Genomic DNA, 15,216 nt, shown 5'->3' with positions numbered 1-15,216 from the left:
GAGGCGCGAGGCCGATGCGGCTGATTGACTTTGTCCGCACCTTGGCCGGCGCGGCGCCCCTCGGCCCGGCCGCCTTGGTCTTCATCCTGCCCCCCTTCTTGGAAGCCGGCGGTGCTTCGGCCGGCGAAGCTGCGGCCGCCGCAGGTGCTTCGAAGAATTGCTTCGGAATCCTCTTCCTCTTCAACGGGATGGTGGCGGAGATCATGGCCGACACGACGCCGGCGTTCGGCGGACCTCCGACGGGGACATCAACCACCGCGGCCGAAGGAGGTGCACCGCCGGCGGTAGGCAGCTCTTGCGGACGATCCATGGCAGCGGGATCCGGCCGGGAAGGGCGGGGCGGAGGAGATCGGGCGGCGGCGGCGGTTGGCTTCAGCGAAACCCTTCGCGCGCAGTGGAGTGGACGATACCGGTTTGGCCCTCTATCCCCGCTCCCACCCCGCACAAGTAGGGGGCGAAGACCCACCCCGTAATCGAAAACAGCAAAAATCGGAGCGAGGGCCTTTTTACGGGACGTGCTAGACGGCCGGGTAGAGCCGAAACCCGTATTCTTACGGTTATTATACGGGTTTGTCCTTTTTAAGGGATCTGTTAGACATGCTCTTAGTAGTAGCACTGCGTTTCATTTCAGAAACAGAGTTCAGCTAGTATAAAAAATAAAAAGAGCAAAAACCCATTACGTCATGCTGCACATGTGTGTGCACTAGGCCTAGAGCAAAAATGGATGTTGTTTCTTGCTAAGTAAATTTTCGTGACGACTCCTGTGCACAGAGCTGAAGCCAATTTCCAGTAGGTTTGTGCTCGTTTTATACTGCGAGTCCAGGAGAACACTGTAGGTGTCACAAATCCCTTTATTCGATATAAATTCCGTTATGTACACACCAAAACCTACTCCCTCCATCCACAAATAAGTGTACTTTTAGGTTTTGTACTAAGTTAAACATTTTAAGTTTTGACTAACCGTGAAAGAAAAAGTAGCAATATATATAATGAGATTTTGGTATAATTTGAAACTACATTTCAAAACGAATCTCGAGATACTAAATCATAAATACTACTAGTTTTCACTATATATTTGGTCAAAGTACACAAAACCTAGATGTACACTTATTTACGGACGGAGGGACTACACAAATAGCCAAACGGTATGCACCACAAGCAACTGTACCGGCCGTGCAGGCATGAGACGAGAACATCAGTCATCAGACGGAGTTCTTGATGGCGGAGCTGTAGCCGTCCTGGTCGTCGTAGAACTTGGACCACAGCATCACCCCGCCGTACTTGCTGGACCCCTTCAGCGCCGGGAGCACCTGCGACTCCAGGCTCGCCGCCGGTATGAACCCGCTCCCCGCCGCCGCAGGCGCCGCCGGCAGCCCGATGAAGATGTACTTGGCGTGGACCCCCGTGGTCCACTGCTTCCACGAGTCCATCAGGTTGGCCGGGTTCCCCTGCACGAACTGGCATGGCGGGTTGTTGTAGAACTGCACCCACACGTAGTCGAAGAGCCCCGTGTCCAGCGCCTTGCCCACCCACTGGTCCGGGAACGGGCACTGCGGCGCCGCCGACAGGTACACCTCCTTGTTCTTGCTCCCCTTGCCACTGTAGGACTTGAGGTGGGACGCCAGCGCGCCGTAGTAGTCCGGGTTCCCTCCCTCGATGTCGAAGTCCACGCCGTCCAGCACGGCGTCGCCGAAAGGCCGCTTGGACGACGGCGAGCTACCCCCGAGGAAGCTGTTCCAGATGTATAGCGCCAGGTCGGCGGCGTCCTGCTCGGAGTTGAGCGTGTACCCTCCGGCGCCCCCGCCGATGGAGAGCATCACCTTGACGCCCTTGGACTGGCAAAGGTTGATGTCTGCGGTGAGGTTGGTGCAGGCGTTGGAGTAGGGGTCGCAGTGTCCCGCGAGGTTGAGCTGGGGGGACTGGCCCGACCCGAAGCTGCACAGGAAGGCGATGTTCACGAAGCCGTAGTTGCCCGTGCTGCAGGTCTCGGCGAGGGTGCCCTCGTTGCCGTTCTGGCCCCAGTAGATGGCGATGCCGCCATGGCTCCGCGGGGCCGAGGAGAAGAGGAAGATGGCCGCCAAGAGGCAGGCGACGGAGAAGGAGGCGCTGGGTTTAGCCGGAATGGCCATTGCTGCTTCCTAGCTCTTCTCTTCGTATAGGTAACTGCAAAGGGATTGCTGCTTCTAGCTTGGGATATGAAAATGCTGCTGCTACCTGCATGATTTATATGCTACTGCTCAGGTGATCTGATATCATCAGCAATTAGTGCGTGCCCTCGATGTAACGGTGGATCAGTGTCGTTGTTTAAGGCCCTCCAGAATATCATTCTCAGACGGCGTTTGCCTCTGATCGCGTCTTCGCATGCCTCTCGATCTGCTGCTACGGCACGTTGCTAATATTTACTGTATCTTGTAGTGTTAGTACTAGCTAATGCAATTATGCAAACCCTGTACTGACCTGTTCATACCTCATCGTGTCTTTGCAGTCATCTCGATCTGCTACGGCATCTCCGCGTGGTGGAGAAAATATCACATAGTCTTGTGAATATCTTGCAAAAAATGAAAACTCTAATCTTGCTATAAACAACATCATTAAGGTTCCAAACAATCTTGAATAGAGCACATATTCCCACCAGCATTAGAGCATCTCCAGCCGCGTCCCTCAAAGGTTTTTAGGGTGCGTCAGATATTTTTTCGTTCTCAGTCGCGCGCCCCAAAGGTCATTTTCACCCGGCGGCCCAACACCGTGTCCGGCGCCCCGAGCATGTTCACGGTCCACAAGGGATGCTCCAGGCGCGCTGGACACAGCGAGAAGCGAGGCGGGGAGTGGCGGGTTCGACGCGTCATCGACACAAGAACGACGCTCAACCATCGCCTACCTAGCGATGGTGCAGTTGCCAGGAAGGGGAACCGTCGTAGTGGCAATCACGTCGATCGACGCGCGAACCCCAGGAATGGAGGGCGAACTCCGCAGAAGAGCAACCACAACCCTCTTCGATATATGTGTCGTCATTCATCCCCGCTCAACAAGACCCGTACGTATGCGCATTCCGATCTACAACCGGACGGAGCCATTCATCTCTCCTCTCTTTCTGACCATGAGCAACCTCACTTTGCCATCGAACACTGATAGCAAGGGGAAGCCGTCGGGATGGCGTCATTGGTGGGACAGTTGCAACGCCTAGCAGCTCTAGTTCCCCGCCAACGGACGGCCAAGAGGAGGATTGGGAGGCCGACGACGGCCATGAGGAGGAGGGGAAGGCCGTCGCCGACGACGGCCATGAGAAGGAGGAGGAGGAGGAAGAGGCTAAGGAGTCGGCGGCGGCAAAGAAGGGTAAGGGCCCGGGTGAAGGCGGAGGCGCAGCTGGCGAGCAACAACGATGACGAATACATCAAGGACTACTCATTGGAGGGGGGCACAAGTTCCTCCGACGCGTCGAACGACATCGGCTCTTCGGAAGATGGGATGAGCAGGAAGCACCTCCGTGAGGACGACGAGACGGGGCCATCAAAAAAGAAGTAATTTAAAAAATTAGTTCATATTTTTTGAAGTTTTTATGTGTAATTTGTTACAATATATTGCAGTACTTTGAAAATCTTGATTGTAGTTACAAATTCCTTCTCTTTATTGAAATAAAAATGAAAAAATATAAATAATGAGTTATTTTAATGTTTGGGGGTCGCGTTTGGGGGACGTGGCTGGGGAGCGACGTCCTCCAAACGCGACACGAAAAAACGTGTCCCCCCAAACGCTTGATTCGACACCGTTTAAGCACGGGCAGGAGATGCTCTTAAAGTGTTAATACGCGCTAATTAACCTAGTCAGAACGACAGAACAGGTCCCTTTGGATACGCGGTCGTGAACATCATCTGGAGCAATACTCTGGACTGGGCAGACCTCACCCAGGCTGTCCCTTCCGATTGATAGTAAATTCAGAGAATGGTGGGTGGAGGCTTCAGATAGACTGCATGGATCAAGAGCTTCAACACAATTGTTATGCTCACGGCTTGGGCGATTTGGCGAGAAAGAAATGGACGTCTGTTCAGAAATGAGTGCAGACCAATCCAACTTCTAATCAACCAAATCAAAACTGATGCAAAATATTGGACGATGGTAAGTGGAGGTAGTTTCATTCTTACAACCAATAATACAGGGTAGTCTGTAGTGTTGTACGTAGTCGGCTTTCAGGTTTAAGCTTTCAGGTCGTTTCGGTAGTTGTTAGGCTCAGGTCGTTAGGCTGGGTTTCTTTTTCTTGTGTGAATCTAGTTGTCTTGATCATGTATTTTTGCCCTCTGGGCTTCTTATCTTCTTAATATGATACATGCAGCTCTCCTGCATGGTTCGAAAAAAAAGAACAGTTCCCGGACCAGCTGGACGTGTTACACGTGTATCAAATAAGATTTGCCATATTATTCTTCGCTAAAACAACCCTTCTAGAGTAACTATGAAAATATTTTTATTTTTAGAGGCACCTTAAGTTTTCAAATATAAATCTGAAGAAACATTGAGTTGGTATCATCCAAATCTTGCATTAGTAATTATAACTAGATGATACCCTGAGGCGTTGCAACAGGAATTGCATCAAGATAAGTTGAATATATTAGACAAATAAATAAGAGCTATTTGACTGTCTTTGCTAATTTACCACAGCCTAGCAAAATATAACCAAATACATGATACTGATCAATGCAAGATCGGAAAGAAATGTAGTAAGACGTGTGTACTAAAGTAGAAATTAGAACAGTTCCGCAGCTATCGCGGGAGTATAAATTGGATCACCGTAGATGCATGAAAGGAATTTCTGCGAGAAGTAAGAAAGCACCACATTCCACATTGTAGTGTTTCTATTAAATTGAGTTGCCATACTATACAAAGATGGTTAGGAAAAGTCTTTTCAAATAGCCCAAAAACCTAGGCAATGTTGGATCGACATTATGTGTCAATGGCATGGAAAAATAATATAAAATAAAATCCTAAGACAATCAACACATATTTGCAAACTAAGACTAGTCATAGTGGGGAATAATATAGAGTAGTAACATGGTGCATATAACATGGTGCATGTTACTACTCTATGTTACTACCTTCATAGTGGATAGTTACATATATGTGGTATCATGCATGATATATTTATTAGATTGTAAACTTATTTTATCTTGAGAAGTGTGATAATATAGCCAACTGTTGGCTATAACAAGATGTCATATCATTTGTAGTCATCATATAGCCAACATGTACAATAGTCTATAACAATGAAGTACTTTACTAACATATGGCCCACCTTTCACTCTCACAAAGTGCATAAGAGCACGTGCAAGAGCTAGCTATTGCATAAGAGCCCACCTCCCTTCTCTCTCCTCCAAGTCATCTAATTTTTTTTTAATGTTTTATAGTCAGCTGACTGGACTCTATTGTACTTGCTCTAACATAGCTAGTTACCAGTTCACTCTCTTTCTACATTAATTGTCATGCCATATCATCAAAATGCTTTGAAGTGTGTGATGTTACTACCTATGTTACTCCCACTATGAAAGACTGTAAATATATACTCTGTTATTAACACTTCAAAATTGATGCAGTGCATATCTGTCGACTGTTGCATGTACCTGTACGTATCTGTTCGCATTGATATTGCCATCCAGAACTTAGGAGTTGAAGATCATTTCGTGCGTCCAGTGAAAGCCAACGCATCTAACAAACCCTGCGCAACTTAGGAGTAATTTTCTTCATCTGATATATACATATAAGTTGAACTTGCAGGTACTTTTTTTTATTGGAAAAAATTCAATACTATATTAACATAGTACAAAGAAATACAAAAGCCGCATGTATATTGGAGTTAAAACGTCAAATCTAGAGACCTGATGTGCTGAGGGAAATTTCACGGCTGCAAGCCTACACTTATCCCTTGAATCATGTCAAACTGGTCAAAAAGATTAAACATTTTGTCCGTGCAATATTTTCACCACTGCAATCAAATTCCGCTACACTTTAGTTAAGTCAATATACAAAAAATTGTTGATAACGAACTTTGGTTCATGGTTTACAATCAAAAAAATGGTTAATGAATTGTACATGGCATTCTATTATAACTAGATGGAGGTGGAGGACGATATCATGCTGATGTTGAGATGGAGAAAGAAGCGGAGAGGTTGAAGAAGTGGCCGTAGTCACCGCTGTCGCCGCACCGCCTACTTACTTGTTCACCGACCGGAGAAGAGAGCTCGGAAGGGGAAATGGTGGTTCGAAATTAGGTGGCGACGGGAGAGGGCAGAATAAGGGAAGGGTTTCGGTGAAAGGTGTCCAAAATACTCCCACCTCCTTTTTGGTTGCAACTAGGGGGGTCGTGCCATCTACAAGGTCGCATAAGCTCGTGCGGACAACGCGTTTTGGCTTTGGGGAGGCAACCACGAAGGTGGCTCTGGTAAAACGGCCGATTAGAACATTTTCTCTAGGCCTGTCCTAGAGCTGCTTTGGTGTCCACTAACATGGAGCGAATCCAGTTAACCAACCACCCAATTTTTGGCTCCCGGAGCCTAGTTAGACTCTGATCACGCTCTTATCAATGCTTCAAAATCCGGTTTCGGGAAACATTGAATTTTCCCTCTGAGCTAGCTTTGCGAGCTCAAGGGCGACAACACGTCCGTAGTCACATGTCATATTGTGTTAGTCCATGGCGCGTACCGTAGACCATGCCGATGTGAAACCAGAATGGAAAGTGTCAACATGCCACCAACCCAGCCTGGCCGTGTGTATGACCACTAGCTAGTACGTACATGATTGGTTCAGAAACGCGCGCAAAGAATTATTCAACTACAAAGTCCAAATGCTACCACGAACCTACCTTGCGCGTGCTACGTGATTGTATATAAAAGGCCCCTCCTGCACGGCAGCATCACAAACACAAGAGCAACCCGAAGTCCCAAACCCCGCCAAGATCAGCTACATCTGGCATTGTACCTCCTCTTCTTGCTTTACTTCTTCCAGTTCCAACCGCAATGGCAGCTGCTATGAAGACCACCCTCCTTGTCATGGCGGCGATGGCCATCTTGGGCACCGCCTCAGCGGCCACATACAACGTCGGCGAGCCGGCCGGCGAGTGGGGCTTCGGCATCAACTACGGCAGCTGGGCGTCCTCCAAGCAGTTCATCCCCGGTGACAGTATCGTCTTCAAGTACTCCCCGCAGGCGCATGACGTGCTTGAAGTCAGCAAGGCCGACTACGACTCCTGCAGCGCCGCAAGCCCAATGACCACCCTTAAAACCGGCAACGACATCGTCGCACTCCCTGCCACGGGCACCCGCTACTTCATCTGCGGTATCGCTGGCCACTGCTCAGCCGGCATGAAGGTCACGATCGACGTCGTGTCAGCCTCATCCCCGTCGACACCATCGTCGCCCGCACCAGCCAGCGGTCCCAGCGCCAGCAACTCTCCCCCGCCGCTGTCACCCTCCGCCGCTACCTCCGTCAGGGTCACAGCAAGCCTTGGCCTTGTCGTTCTGCTTGCCGGTCTCATGGCTTGAAGCCTTGAAGTCTGACATCTACCGCTGCATGAACATACGAGCTTATGTATAATCAAATATATTGCTGGTGTATTTTTTTAGTGAGAGTATGAGACATTACATGTATGGTTTGCATATTCATTGACTCATTGTAAAGGATATAAATTAATATAAAGGCAACATCTTTTCAATTCGGATATGAAATGTTCACTTGTTGTATCGGAAGTTAGAATAGTGTGATTGACTGAGTTGTACATGAATGGTAGTTGAATGAAAAGTTGGACCCTTGATAACTGACTTGGTGATCACATCCATCACTTCTACTCCGGTGCTCCCCATTTGCAAATATCAGGCTGCGTAAAAAACAATAATGGCAATACCTCTTCGTAAGCGGGGTTATGATCGTAAAATTTAAAAATCTGATATGTACGTATGACCCTCTAGAGACCCGTATGGCCCGTGTTATCTTGTACGATTATTTTCTGTAAGTATAATGTACTACTACGGTAACGTGCATGTACCGAATATGCAGGACATATAAAAGGGTCATAGATGCTCCGCATACGTCCAAATCAGGAACGAAAATACCGTATGTATACAGACGGGCATACATGGGCTGGATATGGGTTAGCGGGCCTAAGGTTGGAAAACAAAATAAAAATGAATATAACCTCTAAACTTGTGTTAGGGGGAGCACCGGAGTAGGACTCCACATCCATTAAGTTTAGCATAGCCAAGTAAAATACATTGCATCTAAAAAAGTCGGATGTATTGCTTGTGTATTGTCTTATAGAGAGAGAGAGAGAGAAGGTTTATGTATTCGTTTTAGAGGGTATTTTAATAAAAATAGCATCTTCTCAATTAGGAAATGAAATGTTTACTTATTTGATTTTAATTCTTCTAGGCATTAAAATTTTGCTTATGACCCAAACTATCCTTTTTTTTTTTGAGAAACACAGTACAAACGCAGGCGCTCACATACACGCGCATACACTAACCCCTATGAACGCACACACGCACACCCTACCCCTATGAGCACCTCCGGAAGACTGAGCCGGCGGATTGGATCTTGAAATTGACGAAGTCACCACAGGCGCCTCGCTGTCGACGGGAACGTCGCCTCCCACTGAATGAATATTCCGCCTTTATGAGACACACAGATGTCAAACCTGGGGTTTGAACTCTGGTGGGCTGGGGGTACAACCACCCTCCTAACCACCCAACCTCAGGTTGGTTCTCCGACCCAAACTATCCTTGTGGCGACGAGAATAATATGTTGGTTAATCATGTTCAATTCAGTTGAGTAGAGTAGGTGGAGTTGCCCAGCGCTAAGGTTGATATTTTAATATCTATGCTTTCTAAGCCTGCTGTTTATAATATTCCTTTAAGTAAGGTTATTGAAAACTAGGTGCGCGCTGTTGTCGGTGCAGTTCGGGAGGAAAATAGTTCAACACTGCCATTGTGAAACCCTCCAAAAGAAAACAGTCATTGTGAAGCTAATCAAAGTTGCAGTCCCGTCTTGCCAAAGTTTCCTTCGACATTAGAAATCTCAGTGCATGGGATGATCCACCTTAGCTTATTTCATTGATATGCTTGTAAACAACCCTGCTATTATTTGATGAATGAAGTCGTATTCTCATTTTGGAACTAGATTCCAGTCGCTATAAGCACAATGCTTCTGAAAATAAAAGAATGAAGAAAAAAATGTTTGGCGTGCCATTGATGCCGTCCTCCACATAGGAGGAACTAAACATATTGGCACCCAAACAGAACTGACTATTGAAGTGCAAAAACTTATCCGGCATCAGAGGGAATTCGTACAGAAGCTCATCCCAGACGTGCTAGTCAATTCTGTGCACGGCGACGGCTGCACGTCGAGCGCACCACCACTGATAGCCTCACATTTCCATGGCCGAACTGGCACACTGCCATGGAGCTTAATGTTCGACAGGCAGATCCTGGAGAATGCCGAGTTTGGAATGCCCTTGAGCAGCCCAGCCTCCTTGATGTTCTGGCCTTGAACATTCTTTATCGTCAGGCTGTCGACGATTGGAAGAGCGTTGTGGTTGTAACCCTCGTCAGGATGGCCTCCAACATCACCAGCAATCCTCAGGCTGTAACGGACATTGTCCAAGGTCACGTCAGAGACGGTGACGTTCCGAATGAAGCCTCCCCTGCCGGTATTGGTCTTGATGTGGATACCGAACCCTGAGTTGTAGAAATTCAGATGCTCAGCGAGGACATTCTCCACACCGCCAGAGGTCTCACTTCCGACAGAAAAGCCAGCAAAAGGGGAGGAGCCTGTGATTCGCCGGATGGTGATGTCCGAGCTGGGGCGGCCATAGGCTATGCCATATTCATCCCAGCCACTCTTGATGGCAATCAGGTCATCTCCCGTCGAGATGTAGCAATCCTCAATGCAAACATTGCTGCTCGAATCTGTTCAGTTTAAAGCACAGCTCTGGATTCAGAATCAAAAGCCACATGTTTGCATGAATATATTGTCAGTGTGAAAGGAAAATAGCATTTGTACCTGGATCGATACCATCGGTGTTGGGGGAGTCATGTGGAGCCACAATAGTCACATTTCTGATCACCACATTGCTGCACACACGGGACAGATGATTTAGACAATTATGTCTTGGCTGGCGCAATAATAAATGTAGATCTGGACCGCAAGTTTTGCAAGCAGGTAGCAATAACTAAACAGACAAACAATGGAGCCTACAATAATGTTCTAATCTTGTATGGTACTGTTTGGCACTTTCTGTACTTTGGTTATGGTTCACTATTTCACTGTTTGCTCCAAACAGTTTAATGTGATGCTATTGCCAGCTATAATAGGGCAAGAACCCAGGCTGGAGTTCATCTGCAACTTATGATGGTGCAAATGGAGAGACAGTACAAGCGTGGATCCTTATCCTGCTATATAACTGCAGTAGGGTTAAAATCAAGCGTGTTCCAGACTACAGAATAAGCTAAGCAATTGGACTGCAAGAAGGTGCACTGCAGCACCTAATTCTGCAGAACTGGCTAGTGGTCTTCCTCATCAAATCGATAAGTAACAAAGATAGCATTTGGGATTTTTGGTCTAGAGAAGTGCTGGCTATCCTCACCTGCAATAAACTGGATGGATGTTCCAAAATGGTGAATCCTGGAAGACCACATTGGAGACAATAGCATCGGACGAGTCCATGAGCTCGAGTAGATGGGGTCTTGTGAAGGGCAATGTACCCTTCTTCCACATGTCCCACCACACACTACCTTGGCCATCGATAGTGCCATTCTCACCTGCACAATAACAGTTCCAATCACAAAAACATTCATCACCTAATCGCAAGTGTAGATCTATATGAGGAATGTCATTCTACAAGTTTCTAGTGGCACATTCTTCTGTCATGTGTGTATGCATGGTGTCATAACTCATAAACATGATGCCAGCTATAAACCTTGCTCTGAACTGCCGTATAACACAGGCTGGAACTTTACGGGAAAGAAATTCTGCAACAGTTTCAGTTTCAGGAGCATCATAGATTCAAGAGTTCAGAATGAGAACCTGTGATGAAAACATCCTGAAGTCCTTTGCCATGGATCAAACTCATGTACCTCTTGCCAGGCAGCTCACGTCCTCTCCCATATGAGGGCAGCGGATCGACTAGCGGCCATCTCGATGTGTCCTGCTCCAAAAACCACGAAGATTTCATTAAGAAATCAGAGGCCAAGTGGTGGTGGCAAAACAGGAACTTGTGCAGCTCCAAAGTAACCACCATGAAAGATGGCACACCATAATAAAAGAGCACGTTTTTCTTCTTCTCTGAATTCCACTGGAACACACCAGAGATCTGAAGCCCGAACAAAAAAAAGCTTTTTTTCTACTCGGAACAGAATAATGAAGCTGAGCACTCTCTGAACCTCTCTTAAAAGTTAAAATACAAGACTGATATAAGGCACAATGAGTTAGTAGAGGAGCAAATGCAGGGCACGGGACGTCACCTGTGTGGCTCGGATGACGGCGCCGCGCGCGAGGAAGAGGGTCATGTGCGAGGCGAGGCTGAAGGGCCCCGTGAGCCAGACCCCTGGCGGCACGTACAGCAGCGCCCCGCCCGGCGCCCTGCGGCGCTCGATCCTGGCGACGGCGGCCGCGAACGCCTGGGTGTTGAGCGTCCGGCCGTCGCCCGCGGCGCCGAAGCTGGCGACCGACATCCAGGCGCCGCGCCTGGGCGGCTCCGGCACCGCCCCCGCGCACGTCTCCTGCGCCCCGGCGCCGCCCGCGGCCACGGCCACGGCCAGCAGGCACCACCACCACCTCGGCCCCATACGTGGCCTCTTCGATCTTCTTCTCCTAGCAAGAATATTCTAGAACCCGAGGGAGGGGCGTCGGGGAAGGGCGGGAAGGAGGCAGGAGCGCACGCCGGTGGCGCAGATGGGTAGGGGGTGCCAAGAAGGGAACCAAATCCGCCCGGAAAGTTGGCAGGAGCTGTGTTGCGGGTGGATTTACGTGGGAGCAGGGTAGGGGATAACCGATCTAGCGGTGGGGAGGGCAGACAAGCAGAAGAGTACAAGGGAGGCGGTGCCGGGGCGTTGGATCCGTTGCGCGGCGGTGCGGAAGCAAACGCCTTTTTGAGTGCGAGTGCAAGAGGGGCAGGCGAGAGAGAGAGAGAGAGAGAGAGAGAGAGGGAGGCCGTGTGGAAATTAAGGCAGAGACGACGGCGGTCCGCGAGACCGACGGCGGTATTGGAGGCGTATTGTCTGTCGGAGTGGACGGGCGTGGTGGTGGTGGCCGGGCCGGAGGACGGAGGGCACGGAGGCGTGGCTCTCGGATGGGATGGGGATGCGATCACGCGCTCCACTCGGTCGGTCGCTGGATTCCTCTGGCTCTCCTGTGGTCCACCGACCCGACCCGCGCCGCACCGGATGGTGAATTTCTTCCGGCCGTCCGAGGTGCACTGGCGGTATCACATCATCTCCACCGACGACCCCCAAATAAACACCGGCACAAGCGCCGACACTACGTAGGGAGACGTCGGCAGAGTATACTCTATTTAGAGATACTGCTCCCACATCGGCGCTCCTAAACCGGTAACTCAATAGATTTAGAAAGTTAAATTTAAACTTTGAAAACAATATTCATACGGACCACATTGCCAACTGCCGTGGGTCCAGCGAAATATGCCGGTAGTCTTCATCGACGGAGCGGCTGACCATGAACTATAGGGCGGGGAACTCCTTGTCGTCGCCGTCGCCACGGAGGGCCGCCTGCGCCTTGGCCTCCTTCTCCCACCATTGCTTCTTCGCCGGCGGAACTGATGACGAGGCCGCAGCGTCCTCCTCCTTGATGCGGGAGCGGCGGCCCAACCCCGTCATGCGACGGGCCGGAGCAGAGGATGCGTACCTCGCCTCGTCGCGGATGACGACGCCTCCGGAAGGAGGCGTGGGCGCGGCGTCCTCCTCCTTGATACGGGAGCGGCGGCCCAACCCCGTCGTACGACGGGCCGGAGCAGAGGATGCGTACCTCGCCTCGTCGCGGATGACGACGAATCCGGAAGGAGGCGTGGGCGCGGCCGAGCACATGCGCGCAACGGCATACGACGATCCGGTGCGCGAGCTTCCGGACGCCGCGGTCCTTTCCGGCGCCGCCGGACTTCCGTGCGCCCGGAAGATGGCGCCTGAGCGCGGGGGGGCGTCCCGATCCCACCGCCGCTAGTTGGAGGTGACGCCCTCGACGCCGAGATCGACGCCATGCTCGTCACCCTCAGCGACGAGCAGCGCGTCGAGCCTCGCTACTTCCCCGACAACTATGTCGCGTGGAACGAGTTCTTCCGTCGTAGGTATGAAGGAGCCCCTCCTCCCGCGTGCAACAACGCCACCTGCCGCCGCCGCTGGTGGAGCGCGCCGGGACGCACCCTTGAGAATGTGGTCGCGCACATCGAGGGTGGCAACTACCCCGTTCTGGGGATGTCGCCGCTGGTGCCTTCCGTGTCACGCCTGCACAGAAGCTCCTGAATGCCACGACGCATGGCGTTGCCGTCCTCGTCGGGGTCGGCATCAAGGTCTGCGACGCGCAGCTACGGATCCGCTACTCCAGCAGCGACACCGAGGACGGCGGTGAAGACGGAGCCGGCGTCGGCACCACCGACCATAGGACGCAGCAGCGGCGCCATCGTCATTCGCGAGGGGGCGCGCGCCTCGTCATCACCGACGCGTGGGAGGAAGAGGAAGCCGAAGAAGGAGGACGTAGCGACGGCTGCTGCGTCTGATCTCTCCACCGAGGAGGCCACGCGAGTCGAGGATGCGACGGTCCGCGGGGTCCCTCGAAGACCTCGTCCCCGCCGACAACGCCCTGCCGATGGACACGGCGCTCGCCTGGTCCAGGCATGACTGGAAGAGGGAGGAGGCGGAGCAGCAACGGCGGCTGTTGGACCTGGCCGCCACGAGGTGCCGCGGCCACGCCAGTGAAAGCCAAAAAAAAATGTTGGCACCACGCCAGCTAGCATGAATTGGTTCCTAGCTGAAAATTCAAAGGATCTCCTGGTTGAAGCTCAAGGGTATGTGAATGGGAGCTGGGTAACCTAGGTCGTCGTTCCTGTCGCTTGGGAGAGTCGGGGTCAAGGGGGGATTACTTGCTCGTACATTCACGATCAGGGAAGCGCTTTGCATATTGTATTAACAGATCCGTCATCGGATATGCATCATGTTAACTGATGGCACGCTGCTTTCTTGCGAGCTGTCAGAACAGGTATGCTGAAACAGTGGTGGTTTGTAGGATGTTGATCATATTTGAAAGATGAAACCGTCGGAGGCTATTGTCTGAACTCTTGACTTATTGAGCTGATAAATCTGAACAAGAAAATAAAAGGCAACGCTTCAAGGAAAAAAAATAGAAAAGAATAAAAAGGTGATGGTCCGCCGGAGTAGGCTGCGAGGCCCAAGTGGACCAGGAGTGCAGCAGCCCGTTATCCTTCCACCGTTGGAAGCGGGCAGTTCTCGCTGCTCTGTGAGGCCAGCCTAACGCTGTGCCTGCCACATTATGGACCGTGAGGCCCAGCTTTCGCACAGGCCCCAGCGGGTCTACTACGCAACTTGGAACGGGCGGGCCAGCAATAGCACAACCGATCCAGGCCCACAGCGCCACGGCAACATCCACAACACCTATATGCCCCCGCTCGGGTTACAAGCTCACGCTACTGAGTTCGGCGATCTGGCAGGTGGAGACGGGTATTTAAGCTGGTCGAATCCTTCCTCGGTTGGCGAGGTGGGACTAAAACGGCGAGCTGGTGCGCAGTCTGTACGTTGGTCGCCTGGCTGGACTCTGGAAGCGCTGCTTGTCTAATGGGCTTTTCTTGCTTTGTCGAGCTGGGCTCATACACAAAGGCCACGCGAACACAATTTGAGCAGCTACTGTTGGTACTACTTTCGAACCGAGTGCTTGGCATAGACGCATAGTGAAATTGCTTTGCAAAGAGCCGAGGATGGAAACACTTACGGTCTAACGGTCATGTAACAAAAAATGGACGAATCTAACAACTGCAGTATGCTTTAATAAACACATGTCGGTGAGAATGATATTGAATCGCTCTGTCACGCCTGGTTGTACATTCAAGAATGTGCTAGAACCGTATCTTAGCAATGAGAAGCACACATTTGTTTGGTGGTTTTCTTGTGCGCTTGTGCTAAGTGCTTAGGGCATCTCTAACCCTGCGACCGCGACCCAAAT

The 15,216-nt window shown here is 50.6% G+C and overlaps 3 protein-coding genes across 3 annotated transcripts; 1 reads left to right on the top strand and 2 right to left on the bottom strand.

Annotated features, from left to right (window-relative positions):
• Positions 1-1,202: 1,202 nt before the first annotated feature.
• Positions 1,203-2,262, bottom strand: LOC127342979 (acidic endochitinase). Its single transcript, XM_051369040.1, has one exon. It carries the CDS (start codon positions 2,127-2,129, stop codon positions 1,203-1,205), a length of 927 nt encoding a protein of 308 aa, XP_051225000.1. The 5' UTR covers positions 2,130-2,262.
• Positions 2,263-6,888: 4,626 nt separating this feature from the next.
• On the top strand, positions 6,889-7,693 carry LOC127342978 (basic blue protein-like). Its single transcript, XM_051369039.2, has one exon. The coding sequence runs from the start codon at positions 6,999-7,001 to the stop codon at positions 7,521-7,523; it is 525 nt and encodes a 174-aa protein (XP_051224999.1). The 5' UTR covers positions 6,889-6,998; the 3' UTR covers positions 7,524-7,693.
• Positions 7,694-9,064: 1,371 nt separating this feature from the next.
• LOC127342977 (probable polygalacturonase) lies at positions 9,065-12,126 on the bottom strand. The gene is made up of 5 exons (XM_051369038.2): positions 11,496-12,126; positions 11,059-11,179; positions 10,619-10,793; positions 10,036-10,106; positions 9,065-9,941 (listed from the first exon to the last, which is right to left on the bottom strand). Exons 1-5 carry the CDS (start codon positions 11,817-11,819, stop codon positions 9,307-9,309), a joined length of 1,326 nt encoding a protein of 441 aa, XP_051224998.1. The 5' UTR covers positions 11,820-12,126; the 3' UTR covers positions 9,065-9,306.
• Positions 12,127-15,216: the final 3,090 nt, after the last annotated feature.

This window comes from Lolium perenne, chromosome 3 (genome assembly GCF_019359855.2).
Source record: "Lolium perenne isolate Kyuss_39 chromosome 3, Kyuss_2.0, whole genome shotgun sequence".
In the NCBI taxonomy this organism is placed as follows: domain Eukaryota; kingdom Viridiplantae; phylum Streptophyta; class Magnoliopsida; order Poales; family Poaceae; genus Lolium; species Lolium perenne.
The sequence above is the reverse complement of the archived record's forward strand: the minus strand, read 5'-3'. Positions and strand labels throughout refer to the sequence as shown.